General features: G+C 48.0%; 1 protein-coding gene across 1 annotated transcript; it reads right to left on the bottom strand.

The window, feature by feature from the left end:
* Positions 1-247: 247 nt before the first annotated feature.
* Positions 248-27,573, bottom strand: LOC311316799 (fatty acyl-CoA reductase 1; the record flags this gene model as incomplete). Its single annotated transcript, XM_084447733.1, has 11 exons — positions 27,382-27,573; positions 11,299-11,474; positions 7,407-7,586; positions 6,857-7,034; positions 4,669-4,713; positions 4,268-4,386; positions 3,841-3,908; positions 2,258-2,429; positions 2,003-2,132; positions 636-763; positions 248-410 (listed from the first exon to the last, which is right to left on the bottom strand). Exons 1-11 carry the CDS (start codon positions 27,568-27,570, stop codon positions 248-250), a joined length of 1,548 nt encoding a protein of 515 aa, XP_084303859.1. The 5' UTR covers positions 27,571-27,573.

Below are 27,573 nucleotides of genomic sequence, written 5' to 3'. Positions count from 1 at the left end.
AGGCCAGATCTGGCTCTTGGGGCTTAGTTCCGGCCCATATATGGCCCAGAATTATTACACATCCGCTTGCTATCTGGGTTCCCACCCCGAGAATAAATCCCTCATCTTTCTTCTCCTCATCACCCAAGCTCAGGAGGGGAGGGCCACAGGTAGGCTCAGCTGGACGTGGAGTGACATCGTGTGCTGCTGAGAGACAGAGAGCGACGGGGGAGGCATGGCTTTCGCGTTTGATGACGCGAGCGGCCATTTAGCTGGCAAGGGTGCTGGAGGCTCGGAAGTAGGAGAGGAACTTGAAGCAGAGGCTGACCACAAAGTACCAGATGTTCCTGGCCATCTGGGAGCGAGCGATGAACACCCTCCAGATGAACACCAGCAGCAGAGTGTTGAAGGTGTAGCGGATATTCCTCAGCCTGAGAGAGAGAGACAGAGAGAGAGAGAGAGAGAGAGAGAGAGATGGAGGAAGACTGAGTAGGGTAGGAGTTGTACACAAGCTGCCACACATGGTATTGATTCCGTGAAAATATACCCTTTCCATGCAAGACCATCATATCATAAAATGGTCTCTTATTTACTGTTCTGAACTCATATGCATAAGTATGCAACTGGTACAGGTGGTCCATCTGTGACTGACTTACTTCCTCAGGTGTTGTCTGGCAGCAGGGATGTCTGACATGTCTTCATTCAGGACGTACTTCTTGGTGCCGATACAATAGTTGTCTATGTACTCTGGCCAGTTCAGCTGGCGGACATCAAAGTTGAATGTCTGCAAGACAAGAGACCATTCATAGAAAGAGCTGTGTAATTTGCCACTACTACTGTAAAGGTGAGATGAATCAACACACAGAATACACAAGTTAGGCCCAGTTTAGTTCTTTAATACTTAATATAAAACACACTTGCTAGGTGTAGAATGCCTCTCTGAACATAGAGTACAGCATTTATAAATCATAAAGAGGAACACTGCCTGTACCTGTTTCATAAGCCTATCTCACTCCATCACATGTCTGAGAATCCTAATCCTCGGTTTGAACTTTGTCAAGACAAGTCTCAAAACAATTAAGGAGAGGTCAAGTTCAAACAGGCCCCTCTGGAGAGGTCTAGACTCTTCTACAACACAAAAACATGACGCCACACCTAGACACTCAGCCTTCAGGTGTTCAGTTCAGTTCTTGCACTTCTTCTGCGGTCACAACTAACCTCTGACTGACCTTTAATATCAGTTCTCCACGCCACAGTAGTTTTCCACTGAGGCCGTATCTGTCTTTGCACTCACACACATACTGTACCTCGATTGTAAGCAGTTTTCTAGTTTGCACACAATATAGTTGCAGTGCATCCAGACTCACACCTCTTCACTTTTTCCACATTTTGTTATGTTACAGCCTTATTCCAAAATAGATTAAATTCATTCTCCCCATCTACACACAATACTCCATAATGAAAAAGTGAAAAAAAAAATAATAATAATAAAAAAAATGAAATATCACATTTTACATACATAAGTATTCAGACCCTTTACTCAGTACTTTGTTTAGGCAACTTTGGCAGTGATTATAGCCTCAAGTCTTCTTGGGTATGACACTACAAGCTTGTAGTACAGCCTGTATTTGGGGTGTTTCTCCCATTCTTCTCTGCAGATCCTCTCAATCTCTGTCAGGTTAGGTTCCTCAACGGAGGTTTTACATACTATGATTGATTGATGAATAACTTGCATAAACAAGATCTACCAGTCCCCCTCCCAAACTGTAGGAGAAGCTATACTTTTTTTTGCAGTTTGATTAAAGCTTATTTCACCTTTATATATACAGGTGAGTCTCATTGAGGTAACTTTTTAAATCTCTTTTGCAACAGAGACCTGTTCAGGATACCAGCGTGCCACACCGTTACACCAAAAGCCCATTGTGACGATGGGTACCGGTACCCGTGTCGCCCCAAAACAGTGGCATGATGACCATTACCGCGAGGGTCCTTAAAAGTGAGTACCCAATCCACCAGGGCTTACCTTCCTGTCCTCTGGGCTCAGACGGTTTATCAACATGCTCACGTTCTCCGAGTTCCACTCCCAGTCCTGACTGCTGAAGTACTCCAGCAGGCTGATGGCCTTGTGTAGCCTGTTGAAGATACGCATCATCCTGCACAAAGAGGTAAAGAAGAGACATGGAGGGTTAATACTCCAGATCTCTCAAATGATGTTCAAGGACACAATTATGTTCTGTCGTCATGCTGCTGGGGTCCGACGCCAGCGTGTCGTTCTTACTGGGGTTTCTGCCCCGACAGGCGCAGGAACAGGTCGTAGATGAGGGCAGGGAACTTGTGGCTGACCAGGATCCAGTACTGGTTCATCAGGTAGTTGGAGGTGATGTTTGCGTTGGGCCTGCGGAAGGCCTGCTCCAGTGGGTTCCTCTTGAAGGAGGACATCACATGGTGCTCTGGGGTGGGGTACAGTACCAGACAGAAGAAAGATGGATCTGACGATGAAAAACGTTTGGTTCCTTTTGATGTGAAAAGAGTACAGAAAATAATGCCAGCGGGTAAGTAGGCCTAATGTTGTTCTGTTCTATCTCAATGTTGCCCATCCAACTACAGAGCCTAGCGATGGATCAAATGCTTGTAAAGTCAACTTAAACCTTGACAGATCGAAGAGCTACTCTAGATCCGTAGAGATTGTGCCTTCGAAGAACCACAGAGGAAGAAAATTAACCTTTAGCTGCTGTTCCCCAAAGAATAACCCACATTCAGACATACAGTACACCACTAGACAGCACCGCCAGACCCTCCTCCAGCAGAACGCGGTCAAGAGTATCCTGAGATTTGTGTGACCTCGTGTATTACATCATCACCTGTGATCCTGTCCATTTCCACAGCAAACCCCCCAACCAGTGATCAGATCCAAGGTGACGGATCGGATCGCGCCCTGGCTACTGTAGTTCCGCATTGCGCGGTCAGTCACGGCCTACCGTAGGCAGGCGAGCAGGAACGCCGCCGCCAGCCGCTAACCTTCAGCCCTGACACCCTAGAGACGGTTCCCATGGAGACGGCAGCGGACTACAGCCGAAACGCACCGCTACTGCGCCACCCACAATGCCTTGCGTGTGACCGCGTTGGAAGCTGCCGGGCGTTAACCGCTGCGCCACAGCAATGGCCTTGGATGATAAACGCCTGTGATTACATACAGAAGGGAATTAACCCCCACCCAACCTAAACATTCATCTTTCTCTTTGACCTCCGTTGCCTCCCCCCTCTCAGCCTTCGTGATTAGCTTGATTCCTAGCTCTTATGTGGGCCAGTGAGATTAGCGAGCACTATCCCTCTTTCATAACAGCCAGCAGGGAGCAGTGGGGCCTAATCATGCAGCCGGCCATCTGGTGGCAATTTCCAGGGTGAAAGGAGCAGATTTGCTAATCTGAGAGAGAGGGCTCTCGTCACCCCTGCAGCGTTTACTCTGAGCCTGCCTGACGCCTCCCTCTCTCTAATCCAGGCCCCCCAATGGTGACCGCTGTGGTACTGAGGACAGGACAAACAGTAGCACCCGCTGGTTGTTGGAAGGCATGATGATATAGACTCATATCCATTCTCTCTTCATGAAATGCACATTCATGATTCAAACATCAGTACACTACTGCTTATGTGAATATTCATGGTTATCTTTTTTCAACATAACTTTAATGGATATGCTTAAAGCAGTCAAATGCATCCGACACACAAGGAGGCATTAACATAACAATTGCCCCGTGCTAATAGTGACCTTATAGACATTCGATTCTAATAGAAACTGTCCTGTTGTGGCTCTTTACGCGCGTGCTCCCGGCTGCCAGCAGAGGGCAGACTAAGAGTACCTACCGATCTCCCCCCAGTGGAATGGGTTGATGCCTCCCGTCGTACAGTTGTAGACCAGAATTGACTTGGGTCTGCAGGATATCAGAGAGAGATGAAGTCAGAGGGTCAAGAGAGGTCAAATGAAAGGTCACAAGGAGACCATAAAGCTTTCCATGGCATTGTGGCATCACTATGCGCACGGTACATAGCCTTCTATAGCCGTCAATTCAATCACTGGGAGCTGAAAAACTATAACTAGTGTGTGAGACTAAGAACACCAAAAAACTATTATTAACTAACTAGTGTGTGAGGCTAAGCTAACCAACTGCATTGTGGGAGGTTTCCCTAGTAGTTTGTGGTGGTTCTGAGAGGGATGTGGCTGTTTGTTTGTTTGTTTGTTTGTGGTTGTTTGTGTGGGTTATATCGTAGTCCGCCTGAAGGTATTGTTAACCTGTGTACTGCCGTGTACCAGCCGGCAGCCAGGGTCATGTTGACGACTACGTCCACGGGGATGAGGTCGGCTACGGCGTCGTTGCTGGCTCTTATGGTGCGCAGGATGCCTTTCCCCGCCTGAGCAAGACAGAAGGTCAAGGGGTCAGAGCCCACACGACAGGTACAATCTGGTGTCTTTTTCTAGATCAGATCTTCATTCTAACAGGTTTCAGACGTCTTCAGTAACGGACGAATCATGACGAAGCTAGATATTCACCACACTAAGTTTGTCGTCATGAGAAAAGGCAGGGAGTGACTAAGGCTCTCATCTCATAACCATATCTCACTGCGGTTCTGAAAATGTGTCTACTACCAAGCATACTAAGACTATAACATGATGATGATTATAGATTGACTCACTGCAATGAAGACTCCACTTGGTCCGTTGAAGTTGTCGATCCAACCCTGAGGAAGAGGAACAGTGAGGAACAGTCAGATGAACAGAATGACGGGAAATGAAAGAGATAAGTTCCCAAGTGACCCCTTAAGCGCTCTCATGGTGTTGCAGTGACAGCAAGTTATAGACCGCCTCCTAACTCCATTCCAGAGGTGTGCTAGCCAGGTGTGCTTCCAGATAGGCAGGGAGGGCAACGCAGTGTCGACATCACTTAGACTTAAAAATGTATGAGGCTGTTTTCTGGGGTTAGGGTCTGTGGCTCAGGCTAACGCAGCGGTCAGATAGTGGTCAGACAACCATACAGACGTTGGACAGAGCAGTGGTGCCATCTTTAGTGCCATGTTCCACTGCCGGCTCCAGGACCGCTGCCCGACAAAACCTTTGACAGGGAATTTGCAAGAGACATTGTAGCACTTGGTTGACTTTTAAGGACATCGAGATTGAGGTAAATCTCTCTCTCTCTCTCTCTCTCTCTCTCTCTCTCACACACACACACACACCATTAGCCAGGACTGCCAGGATGATAAAGTGGCGAAGTATCCCTGCCAGCCAGACGACCCAATCCTAGACCCCCAGTGTACGTCAACCCCAAAGAATAAAATGTTATGGAATAAATAAACTGTTTGTTTTGTTATGTAACTCTCATTGTGTTATATTTCTTATTCTTTGTGATAGTTCTAAATGTCTGTTGCTCAACCAGGCCAAAAGATCAACAGCGAACTTGAGCTTAAAAAGGACAGCAACCTTGGTTGAATGTCATCTATAAAATGTTGAATACCAGAAATCCCACTCTTACCCTTGATCTTACTACATGTTCAACACTAAGTGATACTATGCATGAATAAAACATTGTTTATGTTTTAACAGTTCCCACTGCAGCTATGCCAAGTAATGGAGTCCTAATTCTGAGATGTTTGGGAGCCTGCAGCGGATGGGCAAAAAAGATGCTTAGTCATGAAAGCATCAACCACCTAGCCTCATCAACTCACATTCTGTTCCTCTCGCGAATCAGTCTGGACAGTCTCCATAGAGACCCGTTTGTGCCCGATCAGAAAACAATCTACAGTAGCCGATCAGGGTTCTATGAGGAAATACTAACAGCTACGCTGGGCAGGTTTAGGTGTGATGACAGTGAGGGGCGGTTGAAGTTAGCGTGTGACAGACGGTGATAGATAGATGATTCATCCAATCACCTGCCAAGTATTTTTGAAAGCGCAAACCATCTGGCGGCGCGTCAGGTTTCCAATCACCACTGCCCCCGCGGAACTTTTACAGTACATTAGCGAATGTCTGAATCCCCAGTAACTTCTCACTGACCTTAAATGGGGATTCTCATGGATTCTCAAGTTTCGGCAGTACCCCCCCCCATCCCTCCACTCTCCCCTCAACCCCGCTGCTGGGGTCAGGTCTGTTCCAGAAGTCCAGAACCATCCGGATCAGAAGAACACCCAGAAATAGTGCAGTTCTGGATCAGAAGAATCCAGAAATAATGCGGACTCTGCACTTCTTTTGCATTGCTATAGCCTGACCACTTAGTGGACAGGTGGGGAATATCGACCAGCCTGGTATCACAGGGATCGAAAGTTCACTTGCCTCCGTTTTCCATTACAGCAGGATATGTGAACTGACGTGAGAACTGTCAATCCTGAACTGGCCACTCTAACTCTGGATTTGAGGTGTTTATGGTTGCTACCCCTTGTGGATTTAAAGAAACGGGACGCCTTTTTTTTTTACAGTTGCAACGCCATCACCCACAAATCACATTCATGAAAACATTACCTACCACATCACATTTGAAAATATTCGGAGGGTGTGTGTATGTGTGTGTTTGTGTGTGTGTGTGTGTACGTATTTTTTTAAATCAGATTGAGGATGATGAAATAGATCGAAACGCTATTTATTTAATAAACTATTGGAAACAGTCTATTTTTCATATGCTCCAGGGTGCGGACTCTACTCCTTTTCTCATTCGCACTCCGGTTTATCGTGCACCTGGTCTGCATAGTGGATGTTTTTTTCTTTTCAATTATGCATTTTTTAAACGCTGAACTCCTTAGTGTAAGAGTACACATGGGAATCACTAGGTTGACAGGCGACTGTTGTGTCCTGACCCGTACCCCCCGGCATTTCCCGCTTCCCGGTAAGACTCACAGGGAAAGGCTCCTGCCAGCTCGCTCCCACTATGGACGGCCTGATGATGGCGATGTTGAGCTGGCCGCTCTCCTGCTGGACAACGCACTCAGCCAGGGCTTTGGTGTAGGTGTAGGTGTTGGGACGGTCGGCGATCAAGCGCGGCGTGATGTCGCGGACGATGCTGTCCTCCATCCACCTGGAGTCACGGGAAGGGGGGGAAGGAGGGGGGCAGACAGTCGTTACAGGGAGACAGACAGTGGATGACGCTAACCCTTTTATATTAGAAACAGCAGTGGCGTTAGCAACCCTCTGATTGGCTGTGATTCCTCAGTTTAAGATGAAGCTGATGAAAACTAGCCTTTGGGCTAACTCATACACAGCTTGACTGTTGACTGGTGTGCACAGTCCCTGATAAATAAACCAATAAATGAGATAAATGATCAGCCGGCAGAAACTCCTTGCCCGCGACATTGCTGGGTCGTGACGGTCAATCCGTTTTCCTGGATCCCTCGTCTCACAAATCCTCATCTCAATTCCATTCCCTGCGGCAGATTAGGGCTGTACTCACTCCAGGGAGTCGATGAGCTTCTTGGGCTCGACGGGTGGCGGGTAGATGACCTCATCGATGTGCCTGCGGTTGCAGTTGGCGTAGGCGGTGGAGATGTGGACGAAGGCCTCCAGGCGGCGCATGCGACGGGCCAGGCAGAGGAGCTGCTGCGTGGCCATCACGTTCAGCTGCAGGGCGTGCCTGTGGCGCAGTGATGTATGTGTGTGAGAGAGAGAAAGGTTGTGTGTGTATATATGTATGCGTGTATGTGTGTTTGTTTGTGTGTGTGTGTGTGTATGTTTGTATGCCTATTTCATATAGAGAATTCGCTGAATAGGCCTTCAAGTGATCATCACGCCACAGGAAACATAGTGAGAGATCAGATACAAGCTTGCACAAAGAGCCAGACAGAGAGAGAGAGAGAGAGAGAGGGAGAGAGAGAGAGAGAGAGAGAGGGAGAGAGAGAGAGAGAGAGAGAGAGAGAGAGAGAGAGAAAACAAGCTCTACTACTCACGGGGTATTTGCATTGTATTTCAGTGCAACACTTACGCCCTCAAGTCCACAATAGTCATTGTATGATGCAAGCGTTTGCTTAGTCGACTGACACCGAGCAAAGCGCACCTACACCTACAGCCGGTCCATCTTCCCGCTATCCCCTCCAAATAGTATGCTGTTTCAGACAGTATCAACACCCCTGGTGGGGGACTGTGTGACAACTCTGGCACCCACAGTGAATAATAGGAGAAGAATGTTGCCTAATGGATAAAACAAGACTTACTCTGGATCTCACCCAGACTACAGACTGTGTGGGCGGTGTGGTGCTTGTGTGTGTGTGTGTGTGTGTGTGTGTGTGTGTGTGTGTGTGTGTGTGTGTGTGTGTGCGTGTGTGTGCGTGGTGGCTGATGAGTCCATTGGTGTGAATCAGCTCTGGTTTTGGCAGCATCGACCCGTCAAGGACGGCCAATGGAAGAAGAGACAGACGGTGCTGTGTCACAGGGGGAGACGGAGGCCGGTCTGGGGAAGGCCCACCTCATCCACCCCCCTCTGGGTGTACGTATGGTTCTAGTCTGACAGGCCAGCCAGCACTAGACAAACACAGCTGTGAGACCGTGGTACCCACTGCTTGTGTCATTTCCTGTCTGGGTCCTTTCCTGTCTGTTCCAGAGTCCTCTGATTCACAAACAAACTGCTTTGATACCCTCTTTGTTTGGGTGATAGATGCTAGCTAGCGTCTAGCATGACTAATGTTGCAGCTATCACTGCTTCAGTGCTAGCATTGCTGGTCTGGATAGTCATCGCAGGGCACAGCTGAGGTGTGCCATAGGCTGTCTGAAGAGATCTGGTCTCTCTGTGGTCTAACAGGAACAGTGTTATCGGATATACTGTATACTCCTGCATTTCCCTGCTTCCTGGCACACTGATTAATGTGTGTGAGATGAGAAGGAGAGTGAGAGAGAAAGCGGGAATGGGAGAGACAGAGAAAGGGGGAGAGCTGATGAGAGAGACAGGGAGAGATACAGAAAGAGAGAGAGAGCGAGAGAGAGAGAGAGAGATGTGGAGTAATGAAAAGTGCCTGAAAAATGAAGACAGAGAACAGGATGTTCTAGATCGATACTGGGCGGTTCCGAGTACAGTATAACCACCTCAACGAGCTGTCACTCAAGGCTAATGTGAGCCCCGCCTCCTCACGGCCGGCTGAAGCTCCTCCCTGAGGCCTGCCTGTCCAGCCCCTGCTCTGGCCCAAACGCCTCTCTCTCTCTCTCTCTCTCTCTCTCTCCCTCTCTCCAGCACAGAGACAGAGACACACCTCACCACACACAGTGCTGTACCAGCCGAATCCCACTGAACCCTGTCACACTGGAGGAGAGAGGGCAGACAAGTCACTATCCCCCCTGCAGGCCCTGCCGGAGGGAGAGGTGTCTTAAAGCCCCTTTCCCACTAGAGAAAAACAACAACACTAACACTCACTAACATCTGGCTTTTGTCTTCCGTGGGAAAGGTTATAATCGGCATTCATTCCCGGGACAAATGTAACAGGTATTTATCGGCTCCGGCTCCGATTGGCAGCGATGGAAACGTGACACCCATAGTTTTCGCCCCTTTTCTGGATGTGCATTGAAGTTCTGGATGTTGACTGCGATATACAACAACATATCGAAAATATGTCAATATCCCAATCACACCGGGAACATGACACCCGGGCAGGCGAGCTAATATTTGCCCTTTTTCCGGCGTTCGTGACGTTGAAAGTGACACCCCAAGAAAAAACAAAACAGAAAAGCATACTTGGCTACTGGCAATGGAAATGGAGTCTTTCCCACACAGGGTTTCCCACGTTTAACCGCCCCACCCGCATATACTCGCTAGTTTTGGCGGGAAAAGTCTCAACTACTAACTCACTGTTCACCTGTCTTAACAAATCATCTGTGGACCAGTTGCAGCTGGTCCAAAATTCTGCTGCCAGGTTGCACATCAGGTCAAAGAAGTCATGCCACATCACCCCCAACCTTGCTTCCCTACATTGCCTCACAGTGCACCTCAGGATCCAGTTCAAGGTCCCGGTGATCACCCACAGAGCCCTCCAAGGTCAAGGTCAAGCCTATATCTGCGACCTCATCCACTTACCCTCGTCCAGCCTGTCCCTAAGGTCGTCCGATCAGGGGCTCCTGGTGGTGTGACCAGACCAAGGACTGACTGAGCTTTTGGGGCAGTGGTTCCTAGGAATCTGGAATGCACTTCCCCAGGACTTGAGAGCCTCGACATCTGAGAACTCTTTTAAAGACTCACCTTTTCAGGCAGGCATTTGGCGATCTGTAGCTCCACTACTGATTTTTTCTCTGTTGTTGTGGTTTATGTTATAGTTGGAGCTGCCTGTATTTTATGTGTATTTATATTTTATATCTGTATTTTGTATGCGTGATTTGTATTGTTATCTCCACTTGTGAAGCACTCTGTGCACTCGTGCTGTGAAGAGCGCTATAGAAATAAAGTTTTACTTAGTTACACTCTAATCTCACTCTTCCTCTCCCTCCTCTCTCTCCCCTCTCTCTGTCTGCTACAATAGCGAGACTACTACGTTGCACTCCACTTTATTCCAATCCCACCTCACTCCAATCTATAACTGAATACCTTTACTATCTCTCCACGGAAACCAAGAGATTGTCTCTGAGCACATTCAGCTAGTCTATACGGCCGAGCAGAGGTGCAGCACACCAGTCACAGTAATGGCCTTATTCTTCTACCCCCGTAGATCCACTACAAAACGTCATTATGCGTCGCCACCAAACACATCAACAGACCGCTGCCTTCAGCAGGATTCAATTACGGCGGCGTGGCAGCCGCCAGCAGCGGAGATAGCGCTGATGGACGCCGTCTCAGTCTGCTGATATCGTAGAGGCTTTATTGATAGGCTGTCCTTGTAATGACACTGCACGGAGTACTGATGCTTTACAATTTTGACCAATTGAATTCCCTGTTATTCTTGCATTTCTGTATTCCTCCCATAAAGGCGCTTTGCGTGAGCTCTCATCAGTTCATTTAGGAAAACTGTATACTGTACCGTTTGACAGATATACAGAGGAAATATAGTCTACTGTCATGGAATATGTGTGCTCTCTCAACATCTTCCCTCCATTGGACATGATTAGATTCGTATGATTTTACACCCGAGCAAAACCGAACCAAACACGAAAATAGCACATCCTCTAGAGGAACCTGCACAATAAGCACTTCCTGCCACAGGGGACAATATCCAAGCAGTTAGAGTGGGAAATTACAGACTAGGGCCATTATACTGCATCATGGCTTCCATGCAGACTGCCTTCTCCTGAATCACAGTCTTTACTTATCAGGGGACATAGAGTGTGAGTGTGTGTTTCTGTGTGTGTGTGTGTGTGTGTCTCTGTTTCCTCACTTGAGGGGCTCGTCGAAGCGTATGGTGGCGGCGCAGTGGAAGACGACGTTGACGCAGGTGGCGAGCTTCTCCTCGTCCTCCGTGGCGATGGCCAGACCGGGCTGCGTCAGCTCACTGCTGACAGCAATGATCTTCTGGTGGAAGTCAGGGTTGTCCTCCCGCACACGATCAAAGAGCTGCAGGAGACATCACACACACACATAAGTACACACACACACACACACACACACACACACATTATACATCAGCTCGCTGACGTCAACCCATTGATTTACAATGATTTTCACTTAGGCACCAAGTCAATGTTACATGTAATGCCGGAGCCATGTGCAGTCGCCTAGATTTCTGATATGATTATATGCATAGGAGTGTTTGTCTGTTGGGCCCATTCCTCTAAGTGCTTCTCAGTGAAACAATAACAGCATCAGTGCAAAAGGAGAACACACATGGGCCTACTTCCAAGAATTCTTTCAGTAAATACAATAATATGGTAGCTTAGGTCATGTTGCTTGAAGTAACTGATGTATCACTCTATTCAAATAAGGAGCCAGTGGGTGCCAACATTTGTCTTTTCCCACAATGCCACGTGGGTCTAGGGGAGCAGCCATGTGCTCCTGCTGGGGTCACGGGGATCACATGTGCTCCTCATTCCCTGAATGACTCAGACCAGGCTAGGATGGGAGGGAGCTGCTTACTGGACAGGACACAATGAACAACAGGCTCAGCCCAAGGGGAAAAAAAACATCCCTTCATTACAACAGGCAAAACAACATCATCGCTGCCTCCACTGGAAACATGAACTCTGAGGATGTGGTGAATATAGCCCATGCTTGTTATCTTTAATACATGAGCAGGGCATAGATAGAAGGGAGAGACCCCCCCCAGCCCAGCTCGGCTTGCAGTATTATTCCACCTGTTCTCCCTGCAGGATGGCAGCCTGCATTCACAGGGGATCTGGTGCACCGCCGTCTGGATTTAGGCCCCCCATAACGCCCCCCACCCTCCCTCCAGCCCTCACTTCCACACACAGTTGGAGGTCTGTGGAGGGGGGGTGGGGGGGGTCCGATGTCCTATGCCACCCCACCCTCTGTGCGCCGAGGCTGGGTAGTCCTGTCCGGCGGTGAGGGAGAATCCCTGGTTCTGTGCCGTACGGTACGAGGGACAGCGCGGGTCGTGGCGCATACAGGCCGGCGTGTTGAGCGGATCTGAGAGGAAGCAGAGGCGGGCGGGACAGAGGAGGCCAGATACTCTCTCTGCTGCCCAACCGAGGAGGATGTTAGCGTAGCAGCCATCGCCTCCGGCTGGATCCCGTGGGAGAGCATTAAACGTCCCTACAGCGAGAACGAATTGGGGAAACGTTGCTTTTCGCATTGCAGGCCCTAAACTCTGGAACACCTTTCAGAAACAAAACAAGCCCCTGTCCTTTATTCCCCGGCACACACTTAAAGAATTATTAGCTGACAATTATGGGACTGTCGTTTGTAAATGCCACTGACGCTAGTCATTTCTTTACTGTACTTTAATAATTATTTTACTCTGTACCCCTGTATGTTGTCACTACCTTTGTATTCCTTGCACTCTGCTATTACTGTATACTTTGTTTGTAGATTTGTACAGTCATTGTTGTCTGCATGCTGTCACTGTTCTTGTATTGTTCTGTACTCTGCTACTGAATTACTGTATATGTTGTTTGTAAGCAGGGCACATCTGTAAAAGAGACCTGGTCTCAGTATGTTCTTCCCTGTCTAAATAAAGGCTTCTATCTCTCTATCTCAGATTGCTAGTGACGGCACGAGAGGGAGAGAGAGGGGTGGGGGTGAAGGTGATGAGATTGGGCTTGCATGCTAGCGTATGCTCTGTGAGTTATGAAATTGTCTCTATGTACTGTATGTGTGTATGTGTGTGTGTGTGTGTAGGCTGTCCCGTTAATGCAGAGCACTAACTCAGAGTGGGTGAAGAAGGGGACAGATGTTTTGTACAGTGACGCCTCCAACAGCTGTTCAGATCCCTGTTCTCTCCATCTCTCTTTCTATGGCTTGTGTTAACTCTGTGTATGAAATGCGCTATATAAATAAAGTTGGATTTGATTCTATCTCTCCCTCCATCTCTTTTCTGGCTCTGGGGAGACGAGAGTCCAGACTGATGGGGTCGTGTCGTGTTCTGCTAAGAGCATTTTGCTGCTCTCTGGGACCTCTCACACTTCTGTGTCTAGGTCTATATCACTATAGCACTCCCACAACAGCTGCCTAGGAGTAGCACCTGCTCTAGTAGACTCACTAAGGTACTATTGTATGTCGTATGTCTGTGTGAGTGTGTGTGTGTGTCATTGCAAGCTGTGATCCCTTCCAATCCACAGAATGGCTCCCAGTGCACCATGATCGTTTTATGTCACACACACACACACTCTCTCTCTCTCTCTATCACACACATACACACACACACACACACACACACACCATTGCAAGCTATGATGCCTTCCAATGCACCTCATCCGTTTTAGGCTGTAAGAAACCCTGTTCAAAAACAGATCTCAGATATAGTTCTTTATGTGCAGAGTACGACAACCGTGCTTCTGTTTCCTTAGAAAGAACTGATGACCTCAGCCAAAACGTCCTCTTGAGGTTTGGTATCTAAGCGACAAAACACAACACGCCTCCTTGAGTCATGGCAGGCGCCTCTTACCCACAAACCCTTCTGTTTGCGCTGAAAAAGCACAGCACTCTGAAGAAGCTGGCCCTGTCAGCAAAGCAGCAAAGAGAGTTACAGTTCCAGGCCAGTATCCCGTCTTCACAGCTGGTCCTGCTCAGTGCTGCAGCAGAGAGGTTAAGGACACTGGAAACGCTGAAGGACGTTTCGGTTACTCATATGATTAGTTGGTGTTTGAAGCCAAATGGGAATGGGTAGATGTATCCTCTATGTGTCTAAGCTGTGGTTGGCCTGGGGGGGGGGGGGGGGGTTACGTCCACTCAGGGTAGCCGTAGGGCTGTAGAGGAGGTCAGAGACGGAGAGAGCAGATACCAGTTCTCAGATTCACTGTGGCAGGGGACAGAGAGAGAGAGAGAGATAGAGAGAGAGAGAACGCGCAAGAGAGAAATAAAGTAATCCCTGGAGAAGAATTGCTTTGAACGAGAGACAGAGAGAGGAAAAGAGACAGAGGTCACAGAGAAAGAGAGAGAGAGAGAGAGAAAGAAAGAAAGAGAGAAAGGGAGAGAGAGAGAGAGAGAGTGTAGGAGGAGAACCTGTGTATCAGTGTCAGCCGGCTGCTCACTTCAGTCTTGTCTAGCCGGTGACAGGCCCCCCCCCCCACACACCCCCCAGGCCTGGCCTGCTGTACAGCACTTACAGCATTACTGTGGCCTGTGGCAAACAATCACACACAAGGCCATATAAGCTATGACCTCAGTCAACAGAATCAGAGACCCCAAACAAGCAGAGAGGGAGAGGGAGAGACAGACACTGGAGAGAGAGAGAGAGAGAGAGAGAGAGAGAGATGTCACAGCCTAAGAGAACCAGTACAACAACAATTTATCTATTAGTTTACTATTGTTTTCTCATGTCATTATTCAATTGTATTATCATTGATATTGTAATATTGTTCAACTGACATGCATGCCAATAAAGCATATTGAATTTAATTTAATTTAATTGAGTTGAGAGAGAGAGAGAGAGAGAGAGAGAGAGAGAGAGGGATAGGGAGAGAGAGGGATAGGGAGAGAGAGATGGATAGAGAGAGACAGAGAGAAAGGGATAGGGAGAGACAGAGAGAGAGAGAGGGATAGGGAGACAGTGAGAGAGGGATGGGGAGAGACAGAGACGGAGAGAGAGAGGGATAGGGAGAGACAGAGAGAGAGAGAGGGACAGGGAGAGACAAAAAAGAAAAGAGGGTGAAAAAGATGGAACATGGAGGATGAAGACAGAGAGCACACTGGGGTCAGCCGGGGTGAGTGAGGACGGAGATTGTGGGCTTCTGTGCGGCCTTTGTTCAGTGACAAGGAAAGAAGAGCATTGTGGGATCTTGGTGTTCCTTTTGTTAGTGGCTGTTTGGACCGGCAGTCTCCCTGTGCCAGCCTACCACTGCTCTCTTATACCAGCATCAACCCCCTCCGGCCTCGGATGTGTTTGTGTGTGAGCGAGCGTGTGTGTGTGTGAGAAAGGGTTTGTGTGTAGGTATGTGTTTGTGAGTGAGTATGTGGATGCGCTTATGTAGAGTGTGTGTGTGTGTGTGTGTGTGTCAAAGTGTTTGTGAGCTGTAGATGGAGACAATACCCTCATAGTTCGCAACATTTCCTCGCCCCAGAAAAATACTTCCCCAACCTGCCACTTACTCAACAGTGGTCTGGCAACGGGGCCAGGACCAATACTGGGTTTTACGAGGCATCTGCCAGCATTTCCCACTACCTCACAGGCAGCCCAGACTCAGACAGACAGAAGATCGATGTCTTAACTCTAAACCAGAGAGCCAAGATGTTTTCTTGCGAACACAGGTCTTATTCACCACGAGCCACTCCAAAAGCGATCTATAAAATCTGTTTCGCTGACTGACTGCTGGTTGTGGTTCACAGCCTGTGTGTGCGGTTGCCAGTTGTTGTCTTTATCCCCCTCCCCGTGTGAAGGAGCCCGGAGGTTGTAAATCTCAAAGTCCTCCTGCTCAGAGCGGCCACTCTGTGGACTTTCACAGAAACTCAACACTAATGGCAGTTTCCTTTCTGCCGGCAACCCGAGCTGCCATTTAAGCAAGCGTTCCTAGCTGTCCCTTAAATACGGACAGTCTTTCACGGCCCCTTAGAGACGCGAGTCAGAGAGGGCTGTACCCCCGGAGCAAAGAGATGCCAGAGAGAGAGTGAAAGAGGAAGAAATAGGAGGAGAAAAGGAGAAGAGAGAGAATGAAGAGAGGTTTTTGCGTTCGCCTTGGCACTGGGAGGGCTGCAACAGTGCAGCATCTTGACACTGTGTTCCTCTGGCTCTCTCATGGGGCAGCGGTCTGAGGTGATGCTGAGTGGAGCTTAGGAGATAGGAGATTGGCCATAAGAGATAGGAGATTGACCATAGGACTGGACTGAAAGCAGAGAGGAGTCTGGACTGGTTCTCTCCTCTACACCCTGCTGGCCGGGCCATTCAAATGGATGACGGTAGCAACGCCTGGCCTTGCGCCGAAGTGTCCTTGAGCAAGACTCTGAACCCCAAAATCACTCACGGGTGGCACGGTGGCGTAGTACCTGGCACTGTCACCTCACAGCAAGAAGGTCTCCGGGCCGTTCTGTGCAGAGTTTGCATGTTCTCGCCGTGTTTGCAAGAGTTTCCTCCCAATGAACCCAATACAAAACACATGCAGAAGAACAGTTCGCTAACGCGAAGAGCATGAGAGAAGCACTTGGTCGGTCCCCGTGATACGTCCCATGAATGCTGCCTGTCTGCTCCCGGTTGCCTTGTGCGTGTGTGTTGGTATGTACTGCTGTGTGACTTCTTCTTCACACACATAAGAATGTAAAGAATGAAACTGAGCCGAGCTATACAGTAGAATGCTGCTCTTGGTGAATACCTTGAAGAAGCTGGATATCAAATGCTCTTGGATTAAAACGACAACAGAGTGCCCCTGGTGGAGCATCCGTTTGTAGTGTGCTGCTGGGTTATTGGGTCTGCTCTGCGGTTGGCCACTCGCTGCTAAGTCAGCGCACCCCAACCAATCAGAGAGCGGCTGCCCGAGAAATGTACAGTACAGTCGCTAGGTAAAGTCTGCTCTCTGTGTCCCCTCCTCCTGGCAGAAGCAACAAACCATCTTTAGATCTGACCCCCTAACAGTCTTACTACACAGCCCAATTACAGTGAGAAACGTGAGGGTGTGGAGGTACTGTTCACAAATAAGAATGGTTATTTATAGCTGGATACCGCAATGGTAAACTTGCACTAGTCACTTGTTCAGAAAGGAGATGCAGTTCTTGAGAGTAGTAGTACACTGACTACCTACGTTAAGTGCAATTATTGTAAGTTGCTTTGGATAAAAGCATCTGCTAAATGACTGTAATGTAATGCAACATAACGTACAGCTACCCAGTAGGTTGGCAGAGTGGACATTAGTGCTGTCATTCTGGCTTCGGCACTCAAAGCTCCCTCCTACTCCCTGGGGAGACGTGAGGGTGGTGGCGTGTGTGTGTGTGTGTGTGTGTGTGTGTGGGGGGGGGGCATGGAGCTGACGGCTGACAGGGTGACGACACTATGCTAAGCGCGGGGAGGAGAGCGAGCGCGAGGGATGCTGGGCCGCCCTGGGGGGAGGGGCGGGAGGACAGGTCTGCCCCTGAGACCTAACCAACACCCCTCCTCTCTTCTCCTCCATCCCTCCCTCCCGCCGGCGTTCCGATATGGAGATGATCGGGTTGCGGCGCGCCGAGCTTCCACAATCTTTACCACTGATTAGCCAGAATGCTGCATGGTGACTCTGCTCTTTAAATAGAAACTAGATTGATTATAGCTTCCAATCCAACCTGCTGTTTCACATTCCTGAGCTTCACATTCCTGCTTAGATACCATTGAATACTTTCAATGTACAATCTACAGTACAATGTTTTGACTCTCTACAGTACATCATGGACAAATTAAATTGTCAGAACAAAGAATTCTGTGTGTGTGTGTACTCGTGTCTTGGTCGCCTTTTATTTGATCTATTTTATATATAAATATATTTATATATAATATATTATATAATTATATACATATTACAGTCCTAATATATACATATATATATATATATATATATATATATATATATATATATATATATATATTATTTTCTTTCTTTCTGTTGTTCTCGCCCTGAGGTCGGCTCTCAGTGGGGACTGGGGAGTCTGGGACGGATCCTCCAGAGAGTATGTTTGCGGGCCTCTCCTGGATCTCATCCAACGTCCCTGCCCTCATCCACAAGCGCCTGCCAGGGTCTCAGAGGAGGCCGCAGGGTCGCAGGCCAAGGCACGCCTCATTATGGCGCACCCCGGAGAGCTTTCCGATGCCAGACCCTGAGCTGCCACTGTACTCCCGGGTCAATACGGAACGGTCGATATCAGCAGAGTAATACGATTTATGGAGACAGAGATCGTAGGATTCCATGGCCGGCCGGGGCAGGGCAGTCAGCGTGCCGATGGCGTTGAATTTGGTTTCAGCGACGGTGACATCACGCCAAGCTGGGGGGTAGGGTGGGGGTGGGGGGGTGAGTTATTATCCCACAGTTAACAGCCCGTTTTAACAAAAGGCTGCGTTCGTAATGGGGAGACAGAGCGTGTTCGTATGGAAGCCCAGCTGACAGACCCACCTCTGTGCTGTGCTATTCAGGCGCCTGTTAACGCAGGAGCAAAGCGCTTCCCCTCAGTGGTCACAGTGGGTTAGCGGAGGTGGTAAGTAAGGTAAAGACTCAGGCCCCTCTATGTGTGTGTGTGTGTGTGTGTGTGTGTGTGTGTGTGTGTGTGTGTGTGTGTGTGTGTGTGTGTGTGTGTGTCGCCGGGAAACCCGGGTCAGAGTCATGCTGCCGTCAGCCCAGCGATTATGAAGGAAACCAAGCAGAAAGTAAATTCCTCACACTACAGTGAGCAGACAGAGAAACACAGCATCGAAGAGGACGGCAAAGAAAAACACACACGCACGTGCACACACACGCGCACACACACAGACATTCACACACACACACACACAGACATTCACACACACACACACACACACACACACACACACACACACACACACACACACACACACACACACACACACACCAAGGTTATAATAGTTTTGCTTTTTTCATTAGTTTTTATTTTTATATCATTTTAACGTTTGGTTTTCAATTTCAGTTTAGTTTTGATTAGTTTTAAAGCAGGTTTGCTAGTTTAGTTTCATTTTTATTTTTTGAAAATGCTTAGTTTTAGTTTAGTTTTTATTAGTTTCAGTATTAGTTTAACTTTTTTCTTCTTCTGCGCTAGCCTCATGTCTCTCGTTTTTTTGTAAAGCCTAGTTTTTATTTTTATTTCAGTTAACTAAAATGTTTTTTCATACCTAGTTTTCGTTTTTAGTTAGTTTTCGCTAACTATAATAACATTGATTCACACACACACACACACACACACACACACACACACACACACACACACACACACACACACACACAAAAAAACAATACTTGAGAAATGTGAAAGATTCAGCAATCTCTTCTTGGCATTAGAACCATGTTCAATCCCTTGTGCCTGAAAGGCGACACTGCTGGTGTGAGCTGGGATGATGCAGGCTTCAGTTGATAAATCTTTATTGTCTCTGAGGGGCAATTCAGTTGCAAGCAGTACCAACATACACACCACACAAAATACGAAAAAGAAACAAAGACACAAATACAAATACATGTGGTCCTAACATACAATGTCTTGATGAACAGTATCCCTTCTGACGCAAGTTGTCATCTGTTCTGCCACCGAAGCCTGGAGCTTCCTCCAACCTTTGTTCTCCCAGAGGAGACCGAGCAGACCCCCTTTTTCATCTAAGAGAGGATCAATAACACCCATATAAACACACACAGCCAGGGGGCTAAATAATCTCAGTCATCACACATAAACAAGCCAACTCAAGTCCCCTCAAGGATTCCATATCTTCATATTTCATAGCTACACTCTCTCTACCTAATTTGCCTGCAGCTTCTGGAGGCTATGCCCCATCTATCAAACAGAAGTCTTAAACTACAGTAGATTGTAAAAAAGTGTAAAAAAAAGTGAAAGAATATTGCTCCAAGTTCAGAAAGATGTAATAGAGTTTAGGACCGGGCAAACTTTCTATCCAGTTCAGTCATTTTATATAGTTAGCCAAGGCATCTGCGTTTTGCAACAACCACTAGTTAGCTTATAGCATCCTAATGCTGATAATCAAGTCACAAAAATACAACAGCGACATGCTAATCCTCACAGAGAGAAATACAAGGTCACAGTGTAGAGAAGTCATCTGATCAGCCCAATGATCGACCGACCGCCTCTCCCAAACTGTCAGGCGGTCATCTGGGTGGTGGACAGAGCGATGGGGGCCATTGGGTCAGGCTCTTGGCAGCCTCCTCGTACCCTGGGCCTGGTCGCTATGGTCCCCCAGTAGGACATCGCCCTCACTGGGCATGTGCGAGAGTGCGACCCGTCAGGCCTGCCTCGATGAGTCCGCCAGCGATGTTTAATGTACTAATTTGTTTCACAAACTCAAGTTAATTTGCGCCCTAATTCCATGTGAAGCCTGAATCCCCCCCCCCCCTTACCCCCTCTCTCTCTCCTTCTCTCCCAGGGGAATTGTAGCCACATGGAGTGGCTGCTTGCCACCTGCCTCTCTGTCTGCCTGCCGCTCTCCCTCTCATGTCGCACGCCTACCTGCCCCTGAAGTGGAGCAGCACACTGGTGGCACTGCCAAAACCTCCTGCCAAAGCCTCCCGTCTCCTCTCTCTCTCTCTCTCTTTGATCCCGAACATCTCTCTGTCTGGACAGGGCTCCATATGCCTGGTGCCCACGCTTCCACACACACAAAAAAGACCTATGACTGGAGGGCACGGTTATTGGGTCCGGCTCAGGAATGCACAGCGGTATGGAGCACACAATTTATGACCTGACGCTAGCTACAAGTGGCGCAGGAACAATACTAGCATCTGTTAAGAACGCAATCGATAATCCTGAATATTTATGGGAGATCTGGGGCGATCATGACTCTCTGGGCGCTAACAAGAGAAAATCGATATACTGCTACTATGCAAGTAGTCATGGTGGACCAGTATGGTATAGCCCTGCAAACTACAACCCACAGATGAGCAGATTGTTGTACACACAGATAAGGCTAAGTTCTCGAATACAAACACGCCATCGTTATGCTAGCCTCCCAACAACATCCAGCACCTAAACTCGGATATTCTACAGTGTTTAATGAGGCGGGCGGGGTTGAGAGGATCCCTCGGTCTTCCTCCGGGTCCTCCCTCGGCGTGTAGGCTAGCGAGAGGCTTGTTAATCCAGTCGATACGTCTCACTTTGCTTTGCACTGCTCTCGCCGTCCCACAGGCGCATCAATAATTCATGGCTACAATAGAAGTCCGCCACTGTCACTGTCAAGAGCCAAGAAATGGGTGTGTTTTGGTCAAATGCATTCCCCATACCAAGTGGCAGATCTTTCTGAATTCACTGGTGGATGAATGCAGTCTAAAGTAAACAGTTTTGTTCCCACTTATTTTGGCAAATATGTTACTGACACTGAATTGAATTCAGTCAAGCAGAAAAGCTATAAAAATAGTAATTGTCACAGTAGGTTACTGTAAAAGTGTGCTAGATACATTATCTGGGTGCTGTAGCCTAAGATGAAAATCTTTAATATAGGCCTGATGCCAGCTGAGATTTGTGGGCTTTGTGATTTTGGCCTACATGCGCTGATTAAAATGCATTTTTCATCTACACTTCTTGGAAAGACTTCTAATTAACCTGCAGCGTTAGCTAGTAAAAACATCTGGCCGAATCAAAGGTATGTGGGTATGTGGCCTACTTCCTTTGAATCAATTGTTTGGTTCTGGTTGCCAGGGCACGGCACACAAAGCTTCCCATGTGCTGTCGAAATGCGCCTGGCAACGACAAGCCGTTAGCACCACATGCTAGCCGCGGTGACTCAGCCGGCCGTGCCCTCCCCTCTCAGCCCTGTGGCCCGCGGCCTGGCCTCCCCCTGCGGTGTGCAAACTCCAGCCGTGTCCCTAAGGATGACCCGCATGCAGCGCTCTGACTCATCCCAAGTACACGGTGTACCGTCGCTTTGTTGTCAAAGAGATGCTAATCGCTGTGGTTTTGGTTTTGACGAGGCAGGCAAACCGTGGGCTCGAGCAGGACACCTTTTCTTTCCCGCGGGTGAGTGTGACACCTGTGGTATCGAGTGTCTTTCTAAGAAGAAGCCATCTAATTACAGTAGGTTAGTGTTCACATGTCCAGAGTTGGATAAACACAAACATTATACTCACTCTCTCTTTACTCCTTTCTCTCTCTTTCTCTCTCCCTCTCTCTCTCTTTCTGTACCTCTCTCTTTCTCTCTCTCTCTCTCTCTCTCTCTCTCTCTCTCTCTCTCTCACACACACACACAAACTCAAAGCCTCAGTCATTGTGCCTTTCCTTCACAACTCTGCCTCACACACAATGTTCCCCTTTATTTGTGGCGAGGGAGAGAAAGAAGACAAGAGGAGGACAAAGGGAGAGAACGATGACTCGTCTTTGCCAAAGACAAGAACAACACAGGGACTGTTCAAAGAAGCCTTGGTTCACCAACCTCCTCCTCCCCGACCTCCTCCTCCTCCTCCTCAGCCCCCTCTGAAAAATCTTTCACATGTTCCAGCAAATAATGTGAGCAAACGATCGGCTACACATCCAAACTGGCGGGGATGACAGTACACGGGTGAAACGTTGCAGTAGTTTTCCATGGTTTGACGAGGGACCGGAGACAAACAGAACACACAGACATACACTGAAGTACTGTGCCGTGACAGATAAGGTGTGTTGGCAGCCTAGTGGGTGGAGGGGCGGGGGGGGGGGGGGTCCTGGGATCAAGTACACTGGGCAGGGAAGACACAAGGCACTCACTCACACACGCAAACAGTTCCTCTATCAGTCAGTAGATATTATTAAGTTTTATAGACCTGCTTCATGCTTAGCATAGTTTGGTCCAGCATCTGGAGAAGGGTGTAGACCGGTGTGGGAGTGGTGTAGAATGCTGGAATGCTAGAGGAGTGGGGAGAAGGGAGCTCTCCTGGATTTTTGGCTGGCTGTGTTGGATTGCAAGTAGGCTGTGACCTGGTCAGTTTGTGAATGGCTGTATTGATTTATTTGTTTTTAGAGAGTGTAGGCCGGTGGAATGCGACTGATGAATTCATGTTGGGAGGCTTCGAGGAGTCATGTCACGGTGCTACTGTATAACCATGATGGTGGCATTTTGCCAGTGTTTGAATATGAATTGAATCCGAAATGGATTGAAAGGCGTCAAACTAAATTTGATTTAGGCAGTCCATCTGCTAAACTATCCATGCAACATCTATCAATCATTTCTCCTGCATTGTTTTCAGAATACGAAACCCCAAAACTCATTACAACACATCTACTCTTGTAGATTCCTGCACTACAGCATGCCTTCAGCACTACATTATGCTCTTAGTCACTTGTTCTAGAAAAGAGATGCACTTGTGAGTTCTGGCAAGTAGTTATTGTAAGTTGCTTTGGATAGAAGTGTCTGCTAAATGACTGTTATGTAATGTAACATCAGGTGTATTCACCATTTCCTCACTGACAAACGGCACAGGTGCTCATCCAGGGTCTTGTCATCTCCCACCTGGACTACTGCAACTTCCTCCTTGCTGGGGCCCCAGGCCCTTTCTTTCTTCCTTCTAGTACAGGGGTGGCCAACCAGTCAGAGACTAAGAGCCACAAAAATTACTGTGGTACCACCCAGAGCCACACCATATATACCAGCGTTTCTCAACCTTTTTTTCAGTCACCGCACCCTTCATAAGTACTTAAAATCCCAAGGCACCCCAGTCTAAAATAAGAAGAAAAACATTATTGTCCATTAAATATACATTTAAAGTTAATTTATTTAAAATGAATACATACAAGATATTTTCTGACATATTTTGGACTGGGCTGGGTTAGGCTGGGCTGGGTTAGGCTGGGCTGGACTGGGTTAGACTGGGCTGGGTTAGACTGGGCTGGGTTAGGCTGGGCTGGACTGGGTTAGGCTGGACTGGACTGGGCTGGGTTGCGTTGGGCTGGACTGGACTGGGCTGAGATTTGAGGCTTTGAAATGTCCCAATGATGTCTGGCATATCAGACAGAATGGCTTACCATTACGTTCTATGAAGAAAAAATTACTCTCCCCACTCGGGTAAAAAATGTCCTGTGTTCGTCTTCATATTTTCTTTTAGCTGCGCATTTCTTTCCAGCCATTCTTTGGTTGTGTACAGTAGCCTAGGCTACGTTAGCTTCTGTCGTAAAAGAGAATGACCCACGCAAAGCAAATTATTTTGTTTACAATAGGTGCGTTTACATGACAAATATTTTTCAATCTGGTTGATTTCAAGCTGATTTCAGCTTGAGCGTATACATGGGATACAAAGTAAACTGGTTGGATGTTTACATGCGACAACGAAACAAATGTTTAGAACGCGCACGCAGCCGTGAGTGATTGCGTTACGATGGTTACAAACAGCTGACTACGGAACTGTGGAGCGTGCCTTGATTAGTCAAGTCTTGAACATGCGCAAAATGAACGCAGAACGCAGCATCAATCCGTTTCAAGGTAGTATACATGACGGACCAAACGGTTACGAAAAGGTTTAAACTACCTCCTTGAAAGCGATTGGAATTTCAATCGGGTTGGGGCATTTCAGTCGGATTGAGGTGTTTATATGACATTTTCAATCGGTTTGGTCTTCCAAACCTATTTGAAACCGATTCAAACTGTCCATGTAAACGCACCTAATAGTTTTGTTACCAAGGTGATTTGCTACCCTATATGATTGGTTTGAAGTGGTTCTCACGCGACTTCCTCACTAGCGAAACGAATCATGATTTTATGACAAATCTGCAATAAACTAAAATGGGCGGGAAGAAATGCACAGCGAAACTAGAGAGAGAGAAACGTTCTTATGGAATGAATGGATTTATTTTTTAATGAAAGGATGGAAGAGCCGCAAGCCAACTTTTGGGGGGGATGGATGGAGGAGCCGCACATTGACGGGCAAAGAGCCGCATGCGGCTCGCGAGCCGCGGGTTGGCCACCCCTGTTCTAGTAGTTCTCCCCAGTTTTTGTCTCCTTAAAGGAGTATAAAGGGAAAAATCATGTTTAGCCCTGTTTTAAAGGAGAATGCTCGTTTTTGACAACCTGGACCTTATGTACGGCATATTATAAGACGTTTGACTCACCGAGATAACTTTGGTGTAATTCGGAGGCCTGTAAAAGAAATTTAAAATCCAGCGCGAGCCAAGTAGATCCATGTAATGGTGGCGGACGTGGCACTGAGAATGCAGCTTCTAAAAAATCTATTTTCTGCTGCGAAACGGATTTTCATCAATCTGTCTTTATGAATCGCTAGTTGTGCTTACATAGAGCGAGGGCTTGTTGTGGTTTTTCACATGCCTCTGTAATATGATCTTTAGAAACGTCTTTAGAAACGAAATAGCTTCCCCACTTGCTCCAGCACGCATGCGCACAGCGCATTGATAATTGCTCTACCACCATTTAGGTCATACAATGGATGTGGGTGGGCACCTTGAAAAATCATTCAAAAACATGTTAAACTCTCGATCACTATCCATGCCACGGGCCCCACAACTCAGCCCCTGCGTGGGCTAGAGACACACGGTCTTGGCCGGTGGGTGCATGGAGATTGCCTGGAGGTCAAGGCACTGCCCCAACAAGCTCTGATCTGAGGGGGCAGAGTCTCACCACCACGCCACTATCCAAGCCACGGGCCCCACAACTCAGCCCCTGAGTGGGATAGAGACACATGGTCTTCGCCGGTGGGTGCATGGAGATGCAGCAGCTAGCCCACCTCACATTTTCTCCAGGAAATGTACTTTCTAGTTTATATTTTGCTACTCATGCACTTTGGCTTAGCACTAGATTATGCTCTTAGTCACTTGTTTAGAAAGGAGCTGCAGCTCTGGTGAGCTGCATATTAACTCAACATATATCTCTATAATCTGGCTGTCTTATCCCAGGTCAGCCTGTAACCTGGCTCAGGATGGCATGATGGTAGGCTACCACTGATGGCAAGGGCGGTCAGTCCATCAGTGGTAACCTAGCAACAGGTGTTCCGATGGACACCTAAAAGGTAAGAGGGACAAAACCAGATCCTGCAGAAATGGGACGGGAAACATTCTCCCTCTCTCCCAAAATACCCACCTGCCTACAAATGGAATAATTTGAACCGATACAGTGACATGAATAACAATTAGAGCCAGGGATGACGCCAAAATGCATTGTGGGAAAGAACAGCCTAATGCATTCTTTTGAACACAGCAACTACGACCTCTGATGCCTGTCCTCCTCGCCTGCTCAGCCGCAGTCTTGTGAGCCGCCTCGTCGGGCGCAGAAACATTTTCAAAGCCACTGAGAAGCGACGGAGCACTTCACAGGCATTTTAATTAAAAATCAGATCAGGTGGTCCATCAGATGGTCCCCAGCGCCCGCCCCCTCTCCCAACTCCATCACCAGGGCACCACAGAGTGGAAACTGCATTGCCATTAACTGGCCTGCGCCTCTGTTGTTGACAGAGAGGGCTGATTAAGTGCAGGGATATGCGCACTGTAATGAGGAGCTGGTGAAAAGGAATGCTGTGCTGGGATGAACACCCAGTTAAACAGGGGGCCATTTTAAAATCTTTTGCAGGAATAGCTTCTATGTACCCAAATGACACAGGTGTCTTCAGGTTTTCAAAGCGAGGTAATTGGAGGTAAAAGTAGATAGTGAAGGAGGGAACGTGTCAACAGTTTTCAGTGCAACAGCGACAGAGAAGTAGACAGAAACACAGTGCTTGCATCTGTAAAATCGGTACGCCCCCAATATATCTGTCTTTCAGAGCTCATTAGGCCCAACGCAGTCAGCGCGTTTTATCGAGCCATGCTTTGCTGTGCCGCTTGTTAGGGCTGAAGCCATTCATTGATCTGTCACTCATCCTTCTAACTAACTCCACATTCTCTCTCTCTCCCTCTCTCGTCCCTCATCCCTCCATCTCGTTCTCTGTAGGTGGACAAACCTCAGAACATTCATGTGGAAATTTTCATTTTCTCCCTCTGTTTGATATCTATGTAATATATTTAGAATAATAACCAGCATATCACACAGACACAACTACAATACAGGACAGCTTAGTAAAACCAGCACAAAACAGATCGGCCACAATGTTTGCTTAATGCTTATGAATTGAGAGGAAACTGTCGGTCTACAGAGAAGGACCACCAGGAATACTGATATCTACCGTTGGCGCAGTGTGCTTAAAAAGACTGAGTGCCTCCTCAAAAGCCTGGACGCGCACCCCGGAGTGCTAAACCTTTACCGACGCGGCGGCCCCTTTACCTTGCACTTCATCATGTCGCTGACCCGCTTCTGCATGGACTGGCCGGCCTTGGGCCTGACCAAGATGTAGAGGGCCTGGACCTCCGGGCACGAGCGCAGCAGCTTCTCCACCAGCACCTTGCCCATGAAGCCCGTGGCGCCCGTGATCAGCACGCACTTGCCGGCGTAGTAGTCCGCTATGGACGCCATCCT

This window comes from Borostomias antarcticus, assembly GCF_949987555.1.
Source record: "Borostomias antarcticus genome assembly, chromosome: 13".
NCBI classification, from domain to species: Eukaryota; Metazoa; Chordata; class Actinopteri; order Stomiiformes; family Stomiidae; genus Borostomias; species Borostomias antarcticus.
The sequence above is the reverse complement of the archived record's forward strand: the minus strand, read 5'-3'. Positions and strand labels throughout refer to the sequence as shown.